The 19,829-nt window shown below is 34.0% G+C and overlaps 1 protein-coding gene across 36 annotated transcripts in view; it reads left to right on the forward strand.

Moving 5' to 3' along the window:
* Ank3 (ankyrin 3) overlaps positions 1-19,829 on the forward strand; it is a 639,364-nt gene that overhangs the window by 604,374 nt on the left and 15,161 nt on the right. For 23 of the 36 annotated variants that reach the window (XM_058577999.1, XM_058578003.1, XM_058577998.1 and 20 more), the window contains 4 exons: positions 3,759-3,890; positions 4,769-4,912; positions 8,198-8,288; positions 11,184-11,562. In XM_058577999.1, coding sequence (XP_058433982.1) covers positions 3,759-3,890; positions 4,769-4,912; positions 8,198-8,288; positions 11,184-11,562 — 746 coding nt within the window. Of the gene's footprint in view, positions 1-3,758; positions 3,891-4,768; positions 4,913-7,609; positions 8,289-11,183; positions 11,563-13,116; positions 13,168-14,735; positions 14,823-19,829 lie in introns of all 36 variants that reach the window. The other 13 variants (XM_058578019.1, XM_058578020.1, XM_058578026.1 and 10 more) reach the window with 5 other exon arrangements.

The raw sequence follows: 19,829 nt of genomic DNA on the forward strand, positions 1-19,829 counted from the left end.
GAAACAGGAGTGACAAAGTTTAAATTTAGATTTTTTTTGGCCATGATGGGGATTGAACCTCGGGCCTTGGGCCTGAAAAGCATAGGATCTACCACTGAGATGCATCCCTAGACCACTTTAAATTTTTATTTTTATTTTTTTTAATTTTAAAGGATTTAAGTAAGTAGGTAGACTCAGTTCACAAGAGTTGAGTTCTGTGAAACCATTAACAATTAGCATGTCCAAAAGGAATATTTGACTTCATTTTGCTTCAATAAAGACAAGATAAGGTTGTTTGTCAGGTGGGCCATTCTGCTTTGTAGTTTCTATCTTTATAAGGTCCCTAAAATCCTGCCTCGCCTGAATCTGAGAAATTTTAAGTTTTACAGGTTATTTTTTTTAATGCACAGCCAAAAGACGTAATAGTTAAAATGTTATTGACATAAAGTAACCTTGTATATTATCAGTGTCATATGCCCCATACAACTATTTATTAAAAGGGAGAATGTGAAACTAGATAATTTGAACAAGTTTATTTTACACACACACTTTAAAGGCCTCCTATCCCATTTCCCCACTCTCACTCTTCCACAAACTATCTACTCTCCTCTCTTCAGCCTCCTAGATCCTATTCTAAGATATGTTGCTGATGATCAGGAGCCTAGTAGAGCTCTGAAAAGGGAGGTGGTCTGTGTGATCTTTTTTTTATATATTTTATTTATTTATTTTTAGTTGTAGATGGACACAGTATCTTTATTTTATTTTTATGTGGTGCTGAGGATGGAACCCGGGGCCTCGCATGTGGTAGGCAAACACTCTACCACTGAGCCACCACCCCAGCCCAGTCTTTGTGATCTTTTACAGATGGTTGAGAATAGTAATCTGTTATGTTTAACTATTTGCTAACAAATATTATGAAAATAATATTTGTGTTTTAACATTGAACATTAATCTGAAAAGATATTGGAGCAAATGTTGATTTTATGGTAGCACATGCCCATAACTATTAGATTTCCTTTAAACCAGTATAGTCCTTAGTTTTTCAGAGTAAATTTGTGGAGAAGATATGGCAGTATCAGAAAAGATAGATAAAAAGCAATAAAACTAAAATTCTCAGTGTCAGGATGTCTTTGCTCTTCATAAAGTCTCAAAAAACATCTACAGTTTGGTACTGAGGGCTTGTTGGGCAGTAGGAGTATTATCACTTAAAAAACTTAAAAAATTATAATTAGCTTCCCTAATTGGAATTACTACAAGCTTAATAAAGATTAGAAAAATTAAGACTTATTAAGAGAACAAATTTATTTTATTTTATTTTTTTGGAAGAAATCTGGGGCAGTTTATTTTTTCCTTTATTTGGCAACAGTATATTAAATATAAATGGTAAATATAAATTTAGTATATGAAAGATAGTATAAAGTAGTGCTTAAGAGTATGGATTCTAGCATAACATTGCATTTGGATTTTGGTTCCAGCATTTCTTATTTGTATGATATTTGATAAGTGTTACATAAAATTTTGTAGAAGAGCATGGATTTGGACTGAGCACTTGCACTAGGCCCAAAAGACTAAACTAATATAGAGTTTAATCATACTAATTCACATCTGGCTGGTTGCAGGACTCAGTATCCATTAGCTGATTAGGCTGTAAAAAATTAACTAGTTAAGCTACAATCAGTTGATTGACTAGTCTGTAGCCAATTAAGTTATTTTCTACATCTCTATTCTGTTTTCCTACTTGCACTGTCAAATCATATCTTTGTTTGGAGTTCTTAGAACCTACTCTGGTTTGGGGAGCTGTCCAATTTATGAATGGGTTTTGTTTTACTTTGGTCAAATAAACCCTATTCAATTGAATTGGTTTAAGGAATTTTCTTCTTAATGCAAGTAGATTAATTTTTTTTTCTTTTTTCTTTTTTTTATTAGTGCAAAACATTACAAAGTTCTTGACATATCATATTTCATACATTTGATTCAAGCGGATTATGAACTCCCATTTTTACGCTATATACATAATGCAGATTCACATAGGTTACACATCCACTTTTTTACCTACTGCCATACTAGTGTATGTTGTATTCTGCTGCCTTTCCTAACCTCTACTATCCCCCCTCCCCTCCCCTCCTCTCCCATCCCATCCCCTCCCCTCTCCCTACCCCATCTACTGTAATTCATTTCTCTCTCTTGTTTTTCCCCCCTTTCCCCTCACTTCCTCTTATATGTAATTTTGTGTAACAGTGAGTCTCCTTCCTTTACCGTGCAATTTCCCTTCTCTCTCTCTTTCCCTCCCCCGTCTCTTCCCTGTTTAGTGGTGATCTTCTCATGCTCTTCCTCTCTATTCTGTTCTTAGTTGCTCTCCTTATATCAAAGAAGGCATTTGGCATTTATTTTTTAGGGATTGGCTAGCTTCACTTAGCATAATCTGCAGAGAACAAATTTAAATCTGTATTTTGAATCCACCATTAATGATCCACTTTTTTATTTAAAATAGTTAAATTTTATAGTTTTCTACTAAATAAATATATTCTCTGATCTTGGCTTTAATGTATAACTAGTATATTCAAAAGATACACCTTATGAGTATCTTTTTCTGTTGGTCACAATATAATAATGAATCAGGAATCAATTTATTCTTTTTTGTTTTAAAATGGAATATAAAATTATCTGTATATTACATGTATTACAGCTAAAGTTTCCTCCATGGAGATCTGGCATTTATACAAACAGGTATATTTCTAACTGTAGGTTATGGTCACAGCAGTTTGCAAGCCTACCTTACATTAACTTTTGTCCTTTTGTTTTCGTGTGGATTGTTTTCAGTTTTTCAAGAGTTCAACTCTGCAAAGAATAGTCAGGTATAAAAGTCATTTTACACAAACTCTAATATATTTTCAGGATAAATTTCTAGAAGTGAATCACTTGATCAAAGGATAAGGGCTCTTTTGAGTTTGTGAATTCATTTTGACAAGTTGCTAGATATATTTCTTATCAAGAATAGAATATTGATCAATCCCTTTCCATGTGAGCATTTTTTTCTATTTCTTTTTAATAATCATTTCAGGTAATGCATACTTGGTAAGTATTTTTTAAGATACACAAAAGTATACCGTGAAAAGTAAATTTTTCTAAGTTCCCATTCTCCAAAGCAGCCACTACTACTCAGAATGTATATATCTTCTCAAAAGACATTCTCTGCATTTCCAGGATTGAGGGTATGAATATATATATGGATAGAAAGCTCTCTCCCTTTTATTTTTCAAACCAGTATCTGCCTATAAGATAAAATTTCCTGGAGTCATCATTTAACCTCCTTAGCAGAAGCAGAGTTCTTGAAACTTGAGGGCATTATAGAGTGGAATATTATGTGGGTCAAGGTGCACTTCATGAAGATTGCTTGAGGTAACCTTACTGCTAGCTCTTGTGCCATATGTATGAACTGTATAAACTGCCTATCTTGTATGCAATTTGTTCAAATGGCAGATAATTGGCTGAATTAAAAGAATCAAGCAACATCCTCTTTGTAAAAAATTGAGACTCTTTCTAAAATGATCTCTACAGGGTATTTGATTATAAATAATTACCTAAAGAAAGCTAAGTTACAGCCTGACTATAATCACTAGTTTCCTGTGAAATCAAGTATCTGAAGATTAATGCCCAAGGCTGTACGTGGGCTTTTCTGTGAATTTCCTTTTTCTTGCTAGCAATTGAATATTACTTTGATAAAATGTATATAATAAAAGTAGAATATGCAGTCTTAATAACTCTCTTTCTTTTTACAGAACTGGCAAGGGAACTGAATTTTTCAGTGGATGAAATCAATCAAATACGTGTGGAAAATCCAAATTCTTTAATTTCTCAAAGCTTCATGTTATTAAAAAAATGGGTTACCCGAGATGGAAAAAATGCAACAAGTACGCTAAAATTATATTATTTTAACTTTCAAAAATGCATATATTCAACATTTTAGATAAGCCTGCTGTTAGTTCATGCAAATGCTCTGTTTTGTGCAATATAGAAAAATGAGTGATTAAAAAAAAACTAAGACTTTTGAAGTTATACTTGCTTAATTTAGTGCTGATACCGTAAAGCCCTTTGGAAAGCAAGTAGTGGGAAACTGTTTGCATTTTATCTATTCTGTCCATGACCATCCAAAAAAAAAAAAAAAATTATGGCTTCTATATCATGGGAATATCACCTGAAACACTCTGAAGTTATTGCTGTGGCCAGAGGCAGATGTGCAGGGAAGTGCGGAGAGGAGGATAGAATCTTAGGTGATCAAGTACTTGTATTCTGTGCGGCAACAGAGAATTCCCTAATACTATTGGGTCTCAAGGGGTGCACAGGGTGCCGTAGTTTGGCATGTGCTAACCCACAACAATATAGAATATGTTATTGTGGGTTTCCCTGTGTCGACTTGATTTTCAGAACTCATTAAAATGCTAAGCATTAAACATGAGGGTGACCTATTTTGACATTCTGAAAGGAAAAGGGACTTGTTTGACGTTAGATCCCTTTATACCTAAAAGAAGTCCAGCTATTTTAAGGCCCATCCATTCTGTTACAGTGGAATGAATGCTGTTGCCTTCACACACAGCTTTACAAAGTGATTCTTAAGATCCCGACTTTCCTGCAGCAGCAAGCCCTCTAAGCCCTCTGGATGATATTGCAGATCTTGAGTAAGAAGCTGAAATGCCAGGAGGTCTGCGAAAGCCATGCATTTGTGTGGATACTGTGCTGACTCAAAGCAAATAATTTCATTGTTGGTTTTTTTTTCCCCCCTCCTTTTCAGCTGATGCCTTAACTTCGGTCTTGACAAAAATTAATCGAATAGATATAGTGACTCTACTAGAAGGACCAATATTTGATTATGGAAATATTTCAGGCACCAGAAGTTTTGCAGATGAAAACAGTGTTTTCCATGATCCTGTTGATGGTAATTGAATTTAGTGTTCATATTTATTTAATCATTTGATAAAATTGAAAGTATAGTCAGACAAGGCATTCACTTAAAACCAATTAAATTGTGATTTGCTTGATTTAATTTCTGATTTTTATACCATTTTCTCTGTCAGAGGCTGCAAATAAGCATTATGACAAAAGAGCAAACTAGGTAAATATGTTATATACAGAACAAATAATGAGGTTTGAAAGTGTAAGTTAACTGAAAGAATGTTATTTTAAAAATTTATGTGAAAAACAGAAGAAATACCTCAAAATGCATTGTTTTTAATTTTAATTTTTATATTAATCTAAAAAACTAGTGATCTTTTATTCATATATAGGTAAAATACATTATGCTCCAACTTTTACCATAAAAGCAAAGTATTGAGTCTAGTTTAAGCATACAGTACAAACTGTTAAGATAAAATGTGAATTACTGTTCTGGGAACAAATATTTAAGCATGTACTGGAAAAGTCTAATGTACCAAAGTGTTATTTACTTAGCATTATTTTAACTTCAATGCTGCCATTAATACTTTGGGGAAAAAACCCTACTTGATATATTGTATTAAAAAAAGGATAATTTCTAATATAATGAGCATAGCTATCACTAATAATTAATTTTTCACATTAGCTTATGTAATTTGTCATCTTATTATATAAATTGAGACTTTTTCAGAAAAGTATTAAGAAAATCATAATTTATGTGTTTTCCAAGATAGTCGCGTGTTACCTTCATGAATGGAAATTTTTTCCTACAGTGGATTTTGAGTAGAAAATGTTGATGGTGTGGAGATAAGAAAAGAATCCAGTAATATTTTTATACTGTTCCAAGTTCTGAAAAATATGGTTATTTTCATTTTTCAAATTGGCAAAGTTAGAATAACAAAGGTCATTAACTTCTAATTCTGCATATATTATACGGAAGAAAAAGCTCAAGTTCTTAGAAAGTTTTGCTTACTAAAGTTAAAATCAAGAGAATATTTAAAGCATATCTGTAGTACATGATATAAACACAGTGAATAATAAAATCAAAAGTGTTGGGGTTTTTTTTGAGCTTATAAGTTCCATAAAATCTTGGGGGCAGGTTCTATCCAAAGCTTTGTCTTGTATGTGAGACATTATATATTGCTAATCAAACTATTTTTGCACTGTACAAATATAAATTATTGTTATAGCAAACTGATTTATTGACAAGTTTTAGCTTATAAACCATTCTAATATTCTTTTTTGGGGGAAAAAAACTAATAAAAGTATCTATAATAAAAAAGATCACCAAAATACAACGTAAGTGTTGTGTTCTTAGCAGCTTCATTTAACTCAACATTTTAATATCAGGTTATCATTAAAATAAACCCACAAGGGCTTTTTTATTATTATGACTTAATATTTTGTATTCCTTATTTTTAAATTTCTTAAGGAAATTCCAAAATGAAATAAATTTCACTTGTGCAAATTATAAACTGTAGCTAATTATAAGACTCTGGTTTATAGATGACCATAAATGAAAAAGGTCCACTTACTTGTAGCAATTTCAATTTATAATAGCTAAGTGTATACTTACCTTGGACAAATAGGGAAGCTGCTCATATGTAACACTTTTTTAAATGTGATAGGTAATGGATTACAAAATTTGGTTTCTTGTGGCTTGCTGTATTTTGTCCACCACAATATGGATTTGGGGAATTTTTGTAGACAAATAATTCAGAAAATTATTCCTGTCTCTCCTCTTAGTGAATTTTTGTGAAACTTCCTTTCCTCACCATGACCAGACCATTGTTGACTTTTCTCTCTAAGGCAGAAAAAGACTTCTGTAGTCCATACAGCAATGTTTAAAATGAGATTAGCTCCTTCCTTCCCTTTTACAAGCAGGTTAATTAATAAACTACACATATCGTAGCATTGTTGTGAATTTTCTGAGTGCTCTTGGCAAATGATTTTCCTCCTGTTTTGTGTCATTTTTTTCCTTTTAATTCGTGGTTCTAAGTGGACTCCATCACCAACTTCACCAAGACCTTCATATATTCCACAGTCCTTTCATTTCTGTTACATTATGACACCTGAAAACTTTACATGGAGTCTTTTCTACTTTGTCTTCTTTTTACATCCTTTTCCTAACAACTTTAGGTTTTTACTCAGTGCTACTGCTCCAAAATCTAATAATTATTTCTTTCCAAAGATTAAATTCATTTCTTTCCTATAAATTTCATACAAAACAATAATTAAGAATTGGGTTGTGTTGCTCATATGTACAGTTTTTTAAATAAGTTATAATTTGAATTAATTGATTAAATTTAATTAATTTACTTGGTTTCTTGTGGCTTGCTGTATTCAGTCTACCACAGTATGAATTTTGCATGCTAAAACTAGAAAGATAATAAATTTGGCCATGAAATGTGTTTTATATAATGACAACTAACTTCTTATTCAATTAGCCTGGATATTTAAGATACTGTATTTAAATTACCAAAATTGATAGCAATAATTGATAGTATTTTATTTTACTATAGTTTACACTAGTCTTATTTCATTGTATTACACTTAACTGAACTAAACCAATAAATTATCAACATTATTCTGTGATTCATCGTGCATTTTCATACCTGATATAATTTTAATCATTCCATGTGTTTTGTTTGATGTATTTTCTAATTCATTCCAGTCAGTCCAAATGTACTGTCTTCCATAGGTTATCCTTCCCTTCAAGTGGAACTGGAAACCCCCACAGGGTTGCACTACACACCACCCACCCCTTTCCAGCAAGACGATTATTTTAGTGATATCTCTAGCATAGAGTCTCCCTTTAGAACCCCCAGTAGACTGAGTGATGGGCTAGTGCCTTCTCAGGGAAGCGTAGAACATTCAGCAGATGGACCTCCAGTTGTAACTGCAGAAGACACTTCCTTAGAAGACAGCAAAATGGAAGACTCAGTGCCTTTAACAGGAATGCCTGAAGCAGTGGATGTAGATGAGAGCCAGTTGGAGGATGTGTGTCTGAGTGAGTATCCTCAATACCTCGGAAATTTGGCTGGGGTCCCAAAAGATGTTAAACCAGCAGAGCCATTGAAACAGACTAGAAAAGTAGGCATACGCTCTGAGCAGCAGGAGAAAGGAAAATCTGGTCCTGATGAGGAGATGACAGAAGAAAAACTCAAATCTCTATTTGAGGACATTCAACTTGAAGAAGGAGTAGAGTCTGAGGAGATGACAGAAGAAAAAGTACAGGCTATTCTTAAACGTGTTCAGCAAGCAGAACTGGAAATGTCTTCAATTACAGGTTGGCAGAATGAGACATCAAGTGGAAACCTAGAGTCCCCTGCTCAAGCTCGAAGAATAACTGGTGGGTTACTAGATCGACTGGATGACAGGTATGGCTCTATTTCAGGAAAAGCAAGCTGAAATGCAGGGGACCTCTGAATGCTTTGTTTTAAATAGATGTTTTTTTTAGCAATGATTCTAAATTAAAGTAATATTCCAGAACTTGACTGGTAAAGGTTGGTTCATGATTCTAATCTAGATAGGAAAAGTGAGTTTAAATTCAAATGTAATTCTCAGAACAATTGATGGTCTGAAGTAATAAGTAAAAATGTTACATACATCCCAAAGGTTTATATGTTGTCTTTACTCTAGAAGACTGTACTTTTGGGGCTGGGGATGTAACTCAATGGTGTACCACATGTCTAGCACATGTGAGGCCCCAGTACCATAAAGAGAGGCAGGGAACTATACATTTCTAGTATTTACTTGTATTATTCTTTTCATATAGCCAGTAATTAATGTTTAAGACACTTTAATAAATGAAAGTCCAAATCTTTTAAGAATATAAACATTTCTTGTTTCTGAGCTACAAATATAATGCTCAAAATACAAAATATTGAAATACATCCAGGCACAGTGACATATGCCTGTAGTCTCGTCAATGTAGGAGGCTGAGACAGGAGGACTGCAAGTTTGAGGCCATCCTGGGTAACTTAGTGAGAATGTGTCTCAAAAGGAAAAGGGCCGAGTATGTAATTGAGTGGTACAGTGCCCTGTAGTTTATTCCCCAGTACAAATCATAGTAATAATCAATAGATTCCATCATCCGGCAATAACCATCATTAAAATTTTGGTGAAAATGCTAGAGGCATAGCTAGAAGCATGTAGATCACATGCTTAATATACGCAAGGACCAACACCAATCACCGACACCAAAAAAGAAAAACAAAATAATGGATTCCCTATCTTCTATGTACATTTTAGAAAGTGCAGAGAAGAAATGGTATCTTTCCTGCCATAGTAATAAAAACTTAACATTTTATGTCCTTCCAGTTTTCTATACGTAACTCTCTACTTCAAAAATATTGCCATCTCTCTCATTTGTTATTTATAACCAAAATAATTCCCTAAACATGAATCTGGTTTATTTTTATACTGACCCTGATCTAGAATGATAAGAAGTCTAGAGATCCTCAGACATTTGGTCAAATCCCACCACTACTAGGTACACATTTTGTGACTGGATGAATTTCTAATCTCTAACAATGTTACTTGGCTCATCTTTAAACTACTACTTCCCTCAAAAAGAAAGCATGTATCATACCTCCAACATGACTAGAGCAAATAGTAATCTTTTAGTAATGGTGGCATTATTTTTATTGACCCACATGTCAGACTAAAATATTTTTACTTCAGTGGCAGCTAGTAAAAGCCTTAGGTTGGATTCAAGAAACTGATATTATTTTATAACCATGTGAAATATTTCCATATTGCTGATAAATCTCTTGCTCAGTAAAAATTCCCAAAGAGGGACTTTATAAAATTTGCAAAGAGAAGTTTATGAACTCCTTTTGCAAAATGAAGTCATCAATAAATTCTCTATATAGGCTACCAAAGAATCTACTACAAAGACGACAAATAGTGGTAACTCTGATGTCTGTGTTCAGATATAATTTGTAATTGCATATTAGAAAGCGGATTTAGATATAGGAAAAGGTGTTCATTATTATTAACTGGCTAACATCCTTTATTTAATATAGGCTCTGCCAGTGAATTATATTGAAAAATTACTGAGTCATCTTGCTCCATAAAAGTAAGAAAATGATAGTGACTTCTGGTATAATCATATGTAGGGAAATTTAGTTGATAAATATAATTTTCTATTCCCCTATCCACATTGCTTAAGTCATAAAAGTAAATATCCTATACTACTTCAAAGTCTGCTGAGATTGTTGTTACACTAAAATGGGGTGTGCTATTTTAAAGTCCTTTAAAAAAAATGTTCTGCTAACCAGATTTTGATTTAAAGTAGGCGCACACACTTTTATACATATTTTACATATACATAAAATACTGCACTAGTCATTGCCTTCTATAGACAAGACATGAAAAACAGTATACAAATTACAAAACAGTGAATATAGTTTATACTAAAGCTAGCATAAAACTAGTGTACATTAATATACTGAAACAAGTAAAAAAAAACTTGAAGTCTATTAAAAGAAAGTGAGTCTTGGAAAAGAAACCAGTTCTCACAGGAAGTAGAAACAAAGGGAGTGCACCAACACTGATCACCAATAAGGTCAAGAGTGGAGAAAGATGAGTTTCAGGGAAAGCTGTTATGATTGAATAAGTGTGATGGCTGGATTCATAACTGAAAACAAAGAGCTAAAATTTGGGGTTCTGTGATGCTAGAGTTTCAAGAATCGTTTGTCTTTTGTCAGGAAGTTTTGTGTTTTGTTTTTTGACTGTGATATGATAGGAATTTGAAATAACCTTCCCTTTTAATTACTGGTATTGGAACTCTTAAGTATATCCACAAACAATTTAAGATGTAGAATATAAGTAGCTCTTGAATTACAATTAAAACCTGGCATGGGCCAGTCATGGTGGCAAATGCCTGTCAACCCAGCAACTCAGGAGGCTGAGGCAGGAGGATTTCAAGTTCAAGCCCAGACTCCACAATTTAATGAGGCCCTAAGCAAATAACAAAACCGTGTCTCAAGACAAAAAATAAAAATGGTAGAGATGTGGTTAAACACCCTAGGTTTAATATCAGGTTTAACAAACAAACAAAAAACTGGCATGATTAGTCAGTTGTGATGTAGGGGATGCCTGGAACCTATACATACTTCCTCATACACCCACCTAGGAAAGTCCCTCAGTTTAGATTCAGTCACCAGATTTTTCATGTCTTCAGAAATACTTTAGAAGCTCCAAAGTTTTAACAGCCATTCTTAAGTCATATGTTGCCATTGTAAATTTGCACATTTTATCGTTTGCAGCCCTGATCAGTGCAGAGATTCCATTACCTCATATCTCAAAGGAGAACCTGGAAAATTTGAAGCTAATGGAACCCATGCAGAAGTCACACCTGAAGCAAAGACAAAATCTTACTTTCCAGAATCCCAAAATGATTTAGGAAAACAGAGTGCTAAGGAAACTCTGAAACCCAAAATACACGGATCTGGTCGTGCTGAGGAACCAACATCACCACTAGCAGCATATCAGAAATCTCTGGAAGAAACCAGCAAGCTTGTAATAGAAGAGCCTAAACCCTGTGTGCCTGTCAGTATAAAAAAGATGAGTAGGACTTCTCCTCCTGATGGCAAGCCAAGGCTTAACCTCCATGAAGAAGAGGGATCTAGTGGGTCTGAGCCAAAGGTATGTCCTCTGGTCATCCAGAATGTCATCATAAAAATTAAAAGTATTGATGTTTTGCTTCTTCTGATTACTCCCACAGCACAGGACTTAAGATTCTATTTCTAAATTATAAAAAGTTGTGGCAAAAACGGTGGAAGTAAAGGAAATGCTGAGTAAAACATGCCATTTGATCAGACCTTCATTCATTGGGTAGAGAAAAAAATAAGCATCTCGTTAGCCCTTTTCAGGAGACATTAAGTAACGAGCTTGAAGTCCAATACTATTGGAGGTTTAGGTTTTCCAACTCCAAACCCAGTGTTCTCTCTTACGGAAGGATAATTCTGATCTTTTTGATTTGGGGGCATAATTTAAAGAGTATACAGCATCATAACCATCTAAGAGTTCTATAAGTTCTTTTGTCTGAAAGCGTTTTGAAAATTGAAGAGATGCAATTACCAGGTACGGTATGAGGTGGGTTGGCAGCAGTTAGAAATTTATAGTTAGTTATCAACTTAAAAATGTTTTAATTACTAGAAGAAGAATCATCTTTCTGTGATAGAATTATAAACTTGCTCTTTGTATTGATATGTTTTGTGGTATCACCTAATGGATTTTTAAAAATTTTTTGAGGCTGACCATTTTTTGATATTAAAACATTTAAGCTGAAATTGCGACTCCAAGATGGACATAAGAAAATGAGATATTTTTCCTACTTTTCATGCTCTCAATTTTTGTGTATCTTGGTCACCTATGCAACAGATATATAAACACTTTGACAAAAAAAAAAAAAGTCTTTTCTAACAGTGAATTCACGATTTATTTGAGGTTTAGAAAAACTTCAGCATATACTCCCAGTCACTCTCTGTGAATTTATCAACAAATCATATCCTTTTCTTTCTGTAAACTTATCTTTTGGTTATTTTTCTGCTTGTTATAAGCTTTATGGTTTGAGTGTTTCTCCAGCTTTTTACTTCTTTCTTGATAAGTGTAGTTTGGAATCTTGATTTTTCTCTTTGAATTAACTCAGTATATTTAAGCAGAATGAATTTGGATAGACTATTCCCTTTTAAGATGAGCCTACAAAATATAGGGAGAAGCAATAACTGGTTTTTACCTGTAAAGACATATTATGCAAAAGCCTATTAAAAATCAACATAGACATTCTGCAAGTTACTGTATGATATAAATAAGCACTGATACGTGTGTATGTGTGCACATCTCTTGGCCATTGGGAAACCATACTAGCATTAGCATAAAAGGAGGTTGAAAGTGGAAACTCAGTTGGGTTCATTAGTAATGGAAACAAATTTTTATTAGAAAATGCTTTCAAGATTGCTTATAAATTAATCTGTATCTTTGGTGCTGGTTCAGTCCTACTCTAATGATTAAACACTAGATATCATAAATAATCTATAATGAAGTTAAAGCTTTTGGGAGATATGAGTGACCTCACAAGAAATCCAAAGGTGTTCATCATATGTCTTTCATAGATCTATCACAGTATGTAGCAACCAACTAGGTCATCTGATGTATGATCTCAGAAAACAGTCCCCTTTTTATCCCCTAAAAAATCAGGTCAAAAGTCCCGGTGCTGCTCTTACACGGATGACTGCTTGCTGTTACAAGGTAAAAGTCTATTTTCTCCCTCTTTTTATACAGCAACACATTTTCAGGAATACTGAGAAAATTCCATTTATACTACTAAAATATCCCCCTTTACCAGTTTCTAGGGAATTCTCTTAAAGGAATTCTTTGAAATCCTACTACTGTCTTCTATTTACCTTAAGGCTACCAGACTACAGTGAAAAAGTAGAAACTGAAACTTGACCAAATGGCCACTTTTTCTTTATGTCGTCTTTATGTAAGGGCTTGCATGGTCTCAGGATTCTTAAAAGGACTATTATCTAACTGACAACTAGGTGTGTTGTTGGTATTTCCAATAATATGTTCTTCTGCTTTTAATTTACTCAAATTTTTCCCAAAATAAGATTCTTTCTGTGAATAATTCAAAATCATTTTTTACTTTTGCCTCATCCAAATTCTGGAACTGAAATTCTTGCTGAAATTTTAAAAATATAATAGGGAACTTGGCTTTCAAATTCTTCATTTCTTACAAGGATACTAGCTGCTATTTCCTCTGGAAAACATTATTCAATGGAATATTTTGTTCAGGTGAAATGCCCTATAAAATCAATGTTGCTATTAATTTAATATACTTGTCAAGTTTATCTTTGGTGGGGAAAAAAGGGGCTTACTTTATTATCTATGCAACTAACATTTCATAAGTTATTTTATCTAACACCTATACTTGCTCTTGCAATTTTGTGTTTTTCCCCCACTGTTTTTACACACATTCTTACTTTTCCAATAGATATTAACTATAACTCTTATCTCTAGATTTGAGGTAATTACCAGAATTCCACCATTATAATTTAGAAATTCAATAAATACTCTTTACCATGACCCTTATTCAAAAATCAAAAAATATTTCCCCTTTGAATTATGAACTATTTGCCACTTTAGTTTTTCCTGATTCCTACCCTTATTGCCTAAAATTTTGTGCAATTACTACATTCTTATCTACTCCATATTCTTTGAGTGTTCTCAGTTCTAATTTCATATCAGATTGTTAAGTTGTCAATCCTTCATTCAATTGCATAAAATTAGTATTACCTGTATTGATAATATTCTGCTGATACAAATTTGTGTGTCACATTATGCTGATGTAAATTTCAAAATAATTGTTGATAAAGATGTCAAATTTGACCAAAATTTCATTTGAGTCAGAATGACTTGGTAGACTGAGTGAAATGTGACCCAGAATATAAGGTAATACATTCAAGGCAAATGTATATTTAAAACTATTGAAAAGGGAATATAAGTTTCTACAAACTGATAGTTTTTAATTTCAGAAGCCAAAAGGCTCTATAATTATTTTTAATAAATTATAATTTAATTATCTTGCTCTTTACCTATAGTATATGTCCATATATATACACACGCATATACAAGCTTGGAATCCTGCTCAAAATTTTTCTTCTACTTAAATTTATCTTAGTATTCTCACAAACATACATAATATTCCTTAGTAGGGGAAGAACAGCAAGTAAATAATTCTTTCTTGATTTCCCTTCTCAGCAGTGTCTTTTATTTTAAATGTGATGGTAAAATTATACTAAAAATGCATTTATCAGGACTTAAGAGACAGTGAGAGTGATTCAAGCTCAGAGGAGGAACGGAGAGTCACTACCCGAGTTATTCGCCGGCGTTTGATTATTAAGGTATCCCGCAGCCAGATCATTATGGGCCACTGCCATATTACTAGAAATCTCTTTCATGTGGTTTTGAAAATTCAGCATGCTTGGTAACTAAATGACTCTGTGTATGTTTCTTTGCATACTTGAAAGTTTACAAAAAATTTAAAAAGGAAACCCATGTTGCATGGAAGTGAATATTTTATATAGACCTGTTTGACATGTGAGAGTTGCAATTTTATCTGAGAATTCTTGGTTTTGTATCCTCCTTTTCTTGGAGAAGTGTTATATGTGTCAACAAAGATTCTATCTTGGTGAGAGCGTAGTTCATATCAAATGAAATGTTCACTGAAGCCTCAGCCAAAGGAGGCAAGATAAAAATTTTCATTATCTTTCTTCTTTAAGTGCAAATCAGTCTTTATTATGAGAATTTTAGGTTATAGTCTGGCATGAATATATGTGGCATAACACAAGTAAAGCAAAAATTTCTGAAATAGGTTTTTTAAATTTAGTTTAATTTAATTATTTATTTTAGATTGAACCCAAGGCCTCATGCATGCAAGGCAAGCACACTATTACTGAGCTATACCCCCAGTCCTGAAATGTATTTTTAATGGTACTAACATGCACCAAAAAGCTGCACTTGTAAGTATAGAAAACAACTTTTTGTTAGAAAAGTATAATTCCACTCTACTACAGCACAATTAAAAACATTATGAATATTTGACGCACCAATCTTACGCATGATCAAGTCCATGAGGATGCTCCTTGCAGTGTGCCACTTGTCCATTACTTTGTCTTTAGATAGACCTTTCTTGAGGTTAGAATAATTGAGTGCAGAGGACCAAGAAGTGAGTTTCAAGGCACAGAAGAACACTGAATATCATCCCAATAACTTGGGGCTTCTTTGTTAGTAGCTCTGTAGAGAATGATAAACTCTTTGCAATAGACATTTCTCTAACTTATTCAAGTCCAAAAGTGTCAGGAAACTCAACAGACATTTTGCATACCCAAAATGTCTTAATCCTGCTGCTTTGTACTTTTTCACTAAGATCAGATGAAAGAAGACAGTATAACTTTTTTAAGACTCTGGAAACAGAAGTTTGAGCTGTCCCCCATATCAACTATGAGATCAGTAGGGTGCCCTTAATAAACCCACTATCGCTTCTTTGGAAATATGACTTATTGCTGTCTAGCATATTTATAAAGATTCAGCCTGCTTAGTAAAATCCTATTGGCTTCATAGAGCAGAGGAGTTCAATTCTTCTCAAATACCCGCTTCTTGATGTTGGTGTAGTTTTAGATTAAATGAGTGAAATCATCAGAGAATAGGTTTTATAACCGGGGAGAGCATTGTATAACAAATCATAAACAAGCTTTGAGAAATGCCTTTTACATGTGATAAGAAATCAAAGGCTTAGAATAACTACAATTGTCATTCAAAATTATAGGCATAACACAAAAAGTACTTTGTTACATATGTAGAATCCTTTCCAGTTAATATTTTTCTGTTCTGATTTTTGGAGCAGTTGAAAAGAGGAAAGCAACAGATGTGATTCTTTACTCCATATGGTGTTATCTTTCTAAATAAAGTAAGAGCTTAAGGACTACACGTAGTATATGGTAAATATGACATCAGAATCACATCTGTCACAAACATGAAATGTTAGGACCTAAAGGTGTCATCAAGACCGAAATTATTCTTTTTTCCTTGATCACAATACTGGATACTGGAGATTAACTGACTTACTCAAAATCACATAGCTGGGCGGCAGTAGCTCTGGGACCAGATCCCTTACCCTATATTGAAGTGATTTTCCCACAACACTACAGTTCTCTCCCAGAACAACAAAAAAAAAAAGGAATACCTTTTACTAAACTATATCAGGCGTTTGGCTATTCAGACATTTCCAGTAGCACATAAGAGGGCAGTGTTAGACTGTCATTGGTGAAGACTATTTGGTGGGGCTAGAACTTAACCTACTTCATGGATGCTATCTGTCTCTTCACTGAACCAGCAGAGTTACACTCATGGCCACAGTAATCCTACTAGCATCTCGGCACTGAAATGTCTTTTGGGTTATGCCATGCCTCCTTGAGCTAGCCTTGCTTGGAAGTATCCCCCAAAGAAACAGCATGTGTGCTAAGGATTCCATTGCCACAATCTGGGCAAGTCTTGGTATTCAATTTGTACTGTCATCCCACTTATTGTACAATTTTTACTTTCATAGCAAATATGTTTTAAAAAGGTCCACCTATTTTCAGAACCCTAGGGAACAGTTAACAAATTCTATTATGGACCTTGAAATCTCATCAGTATATTCATTTATTTCTATATAATTTGATAATTCCATAGTGATTTCAAATGCTTAAAAGCAATTTAAGTTTTAGCCTATCTTGTGAGCTTGTTTTTTTAATTTGCTTAGCAGAATCAGTGATTGTCAAAAACCAACTTACAAACAAACTATTGCAAAGTTTGAAAAGATTCAAATATCTGAATTTTTATTTCAATTTTCAACAATTTTTACTGGCTTTCTAAATAAGAGTTTACATATCTTTTTCCCAAAATCAAGCAGTTCAAAGTATATAAAGTTCTATCTACCCATACCATTTCTCAGAGGTAGCCACTGTGCATAAGCTTCAGATTGTTTTTACATATCTAAGCCTAAATGTGTGTGTGTATACAATTATAGGTACACAAACTAAGGTAATGGATTCATACATAATACTTAGTGACCTGCTTTTTGTAAAATGTCATTCCCCCATATCTATTTTAAAATAAAATTATATTTTTCCCTAATATATGAAACCAACCATAGAAAATATCAGTAACACTCCCATAAAATACTCAATCCTGATCATAGTGCATTTAGATATGAGACCTCTACATTTTTCCAATTTTCTTCTCTTTTGTGTTACTTGAAGCAAGATTAAGGAAGAGCCAAACCTGTACCACATGAGGCAAAATGAGTCATGCATCCATGATCAATAAGAATACAAAGTCACTTTCTAATAATAAAAAAATGAGAATATTGTTAGCAAAACAAGAGTGTTTTACTCTTCATTCTGTTACCTTTCTACTGGTTCTGACTTGAAGCAATCAGAATTTCCCTCACCATTGGAACTGATAAAATGATCAGGGCCACTATCATTCTCATGCCAGTAACCCTGAAAGAGCTAGAATGCAGCAATCCTTGTGATCTGCTATTTTTCCCAGAAAAACCACAACTGCACACTGTAGTGTAGTAATATCCCTTTCACAAGAAGTTTAAACAACAGGTCAGTAGTTCCCTGGAATACAAGTTCCCACTTAAGATATTTATCCTTGTTCCCCAAAACCATAAGTGGCACAAATCTGGAGTTGAACACTAGTAAAGAAGGTAATGTTATTTTTTTAAATATATGACAGCGGATTGAGTCACAATTCTTATTACACATATAGGACACAATTTTTTTCATACCCCTGTTTGTATATGAAGTATGTTCACACCAATTCATGTCTTCATACATGTACTTTATTTTTTTTTTTTTTTTTTAATATTTTATTTTTTTTTTTTTTTAATTATCAGCGGACACAACATCTTGGTTTGTATGTGGTGCTGAGGACCGAACCCGGGCCGCACGCATGCCAGGCGAGCGCGCTACCGCTTGAGCCACATCCCCAGCCCTTTTTTTTTTTTTTTTTTTTTTAAGAATTTTTTAATATTTATTTTTTAGTTTTCAGCGGACACAACATCTTTGTTTGTATGTGGTGCTGAGGATCGAACCCTGGGCCGCACGCATGCCAGGCGAGCTCGCTACCGCTTGAGCCACATCCCCAGCCCCATACATGTACTTTAGATAATGATGTTCATAACATTCCACCATCATTGCTAAGTCCATGCCCCCCTCCCATCCCTCTTCCCTATCTAGAGTTTGTCTATTCCTCCCATACTCCCACTCCCTACCCTACTATGAGTCAGTCACCTTATATCAGAGAAAACATTCGACATTTGTTTTGGGGGGATTGGCTAACTTCACTTAGCATTATCTTCTCCAGCTACATCCATTTACCTGCAAATGTCGTGATTTTATTGTCTTTTATTGCTGAGTAAAATTCCACTGTGTATATATGCCACATTTTTTAAATTCTTTCATCTACTGAGGGGCATCTAGTTCGGTTCCACAGTTTAGCTATTATGAATTGTGCTGCTGTAAACATTGATGTGGCTGTGTCCCTGTAGTATACTGTTTTTAAGTCCTTTGGGTATAGACCGAGGAGAGAAATAGCTGGGTCAAATGGTGGTTCCATCCCAAGTTTTCCAAGGAATCTCCATACTTCTTTCCATATTGGCTGCACCAATTTGCAGTCCCACCAGCAATGTATGAGTGTGCCTTCCCCCCACATCCTCACCAACACTTATTGTTTGCCTTCATAATAGCTGCCATTCTGACTGGAGTGAGATGGTATCTTAGAGTAGTTTTGATTTGCGTTTCTCTAATTGCTAGAAATGATGAACATTTTTTCATATATTTGTTGATTGAATATCCTCTTCTGAGAAGTGTCTGTTCAGGTCCTTGGCCCATTTATTGATTGGGTTACTTGTGTTTTTGGTATTTAGATTTTTGAGTTCTTTATATACCCTAGAGATTAGTGCTCTCTATCTGATGTGTGAGGGGTAAAAATTTGCTCCCAGGATGTAGGCTCTCTGTTCACCTCACAGATTGTTTCTTTTGCCGAGAAGAAACTTTTTAGTTTGAGTCCATTCCATTTATTGATTCTTGGTTTTAATTCTTGTACTACAGGAGTCTTATTAAGGAAGTTGGGGCCTAATCTCACATGATGAAGATTAGGACCTACTTTTTTTCTATTAGACACAGAGTCTGTTTTAATCCCTAGATCCTTGATCCATTTTGCGTTAAGTTTTAAGCATGATGAGAGATAGGGGTTGCATATGGATTTCCAGTTTTCCCAGCACCATTTGTTGAAGATGCTATCTTTTCTCCAATGCATGTTTTTGGCAACTTTGTCTAATATAAGATAATTGTAATTTT

The sequence above is a fragment of the Marmota monax genome, unplaced genomic scaffold, assembly GCF_021218885.2.
Source record: "Marmota monax isolate L192 unplaced genomic scaffold, Marmota_monax_Labrador192_F-V1.1 WCK01_AAM20220418_F8-fsc00019, whole genome shotgun sequence".
Lineage (NCBI taxonomy): Eukaryota > Metazoa > Chordata > Mammalia > Rodentia > Sciuridae > Marmota > Marmota monax.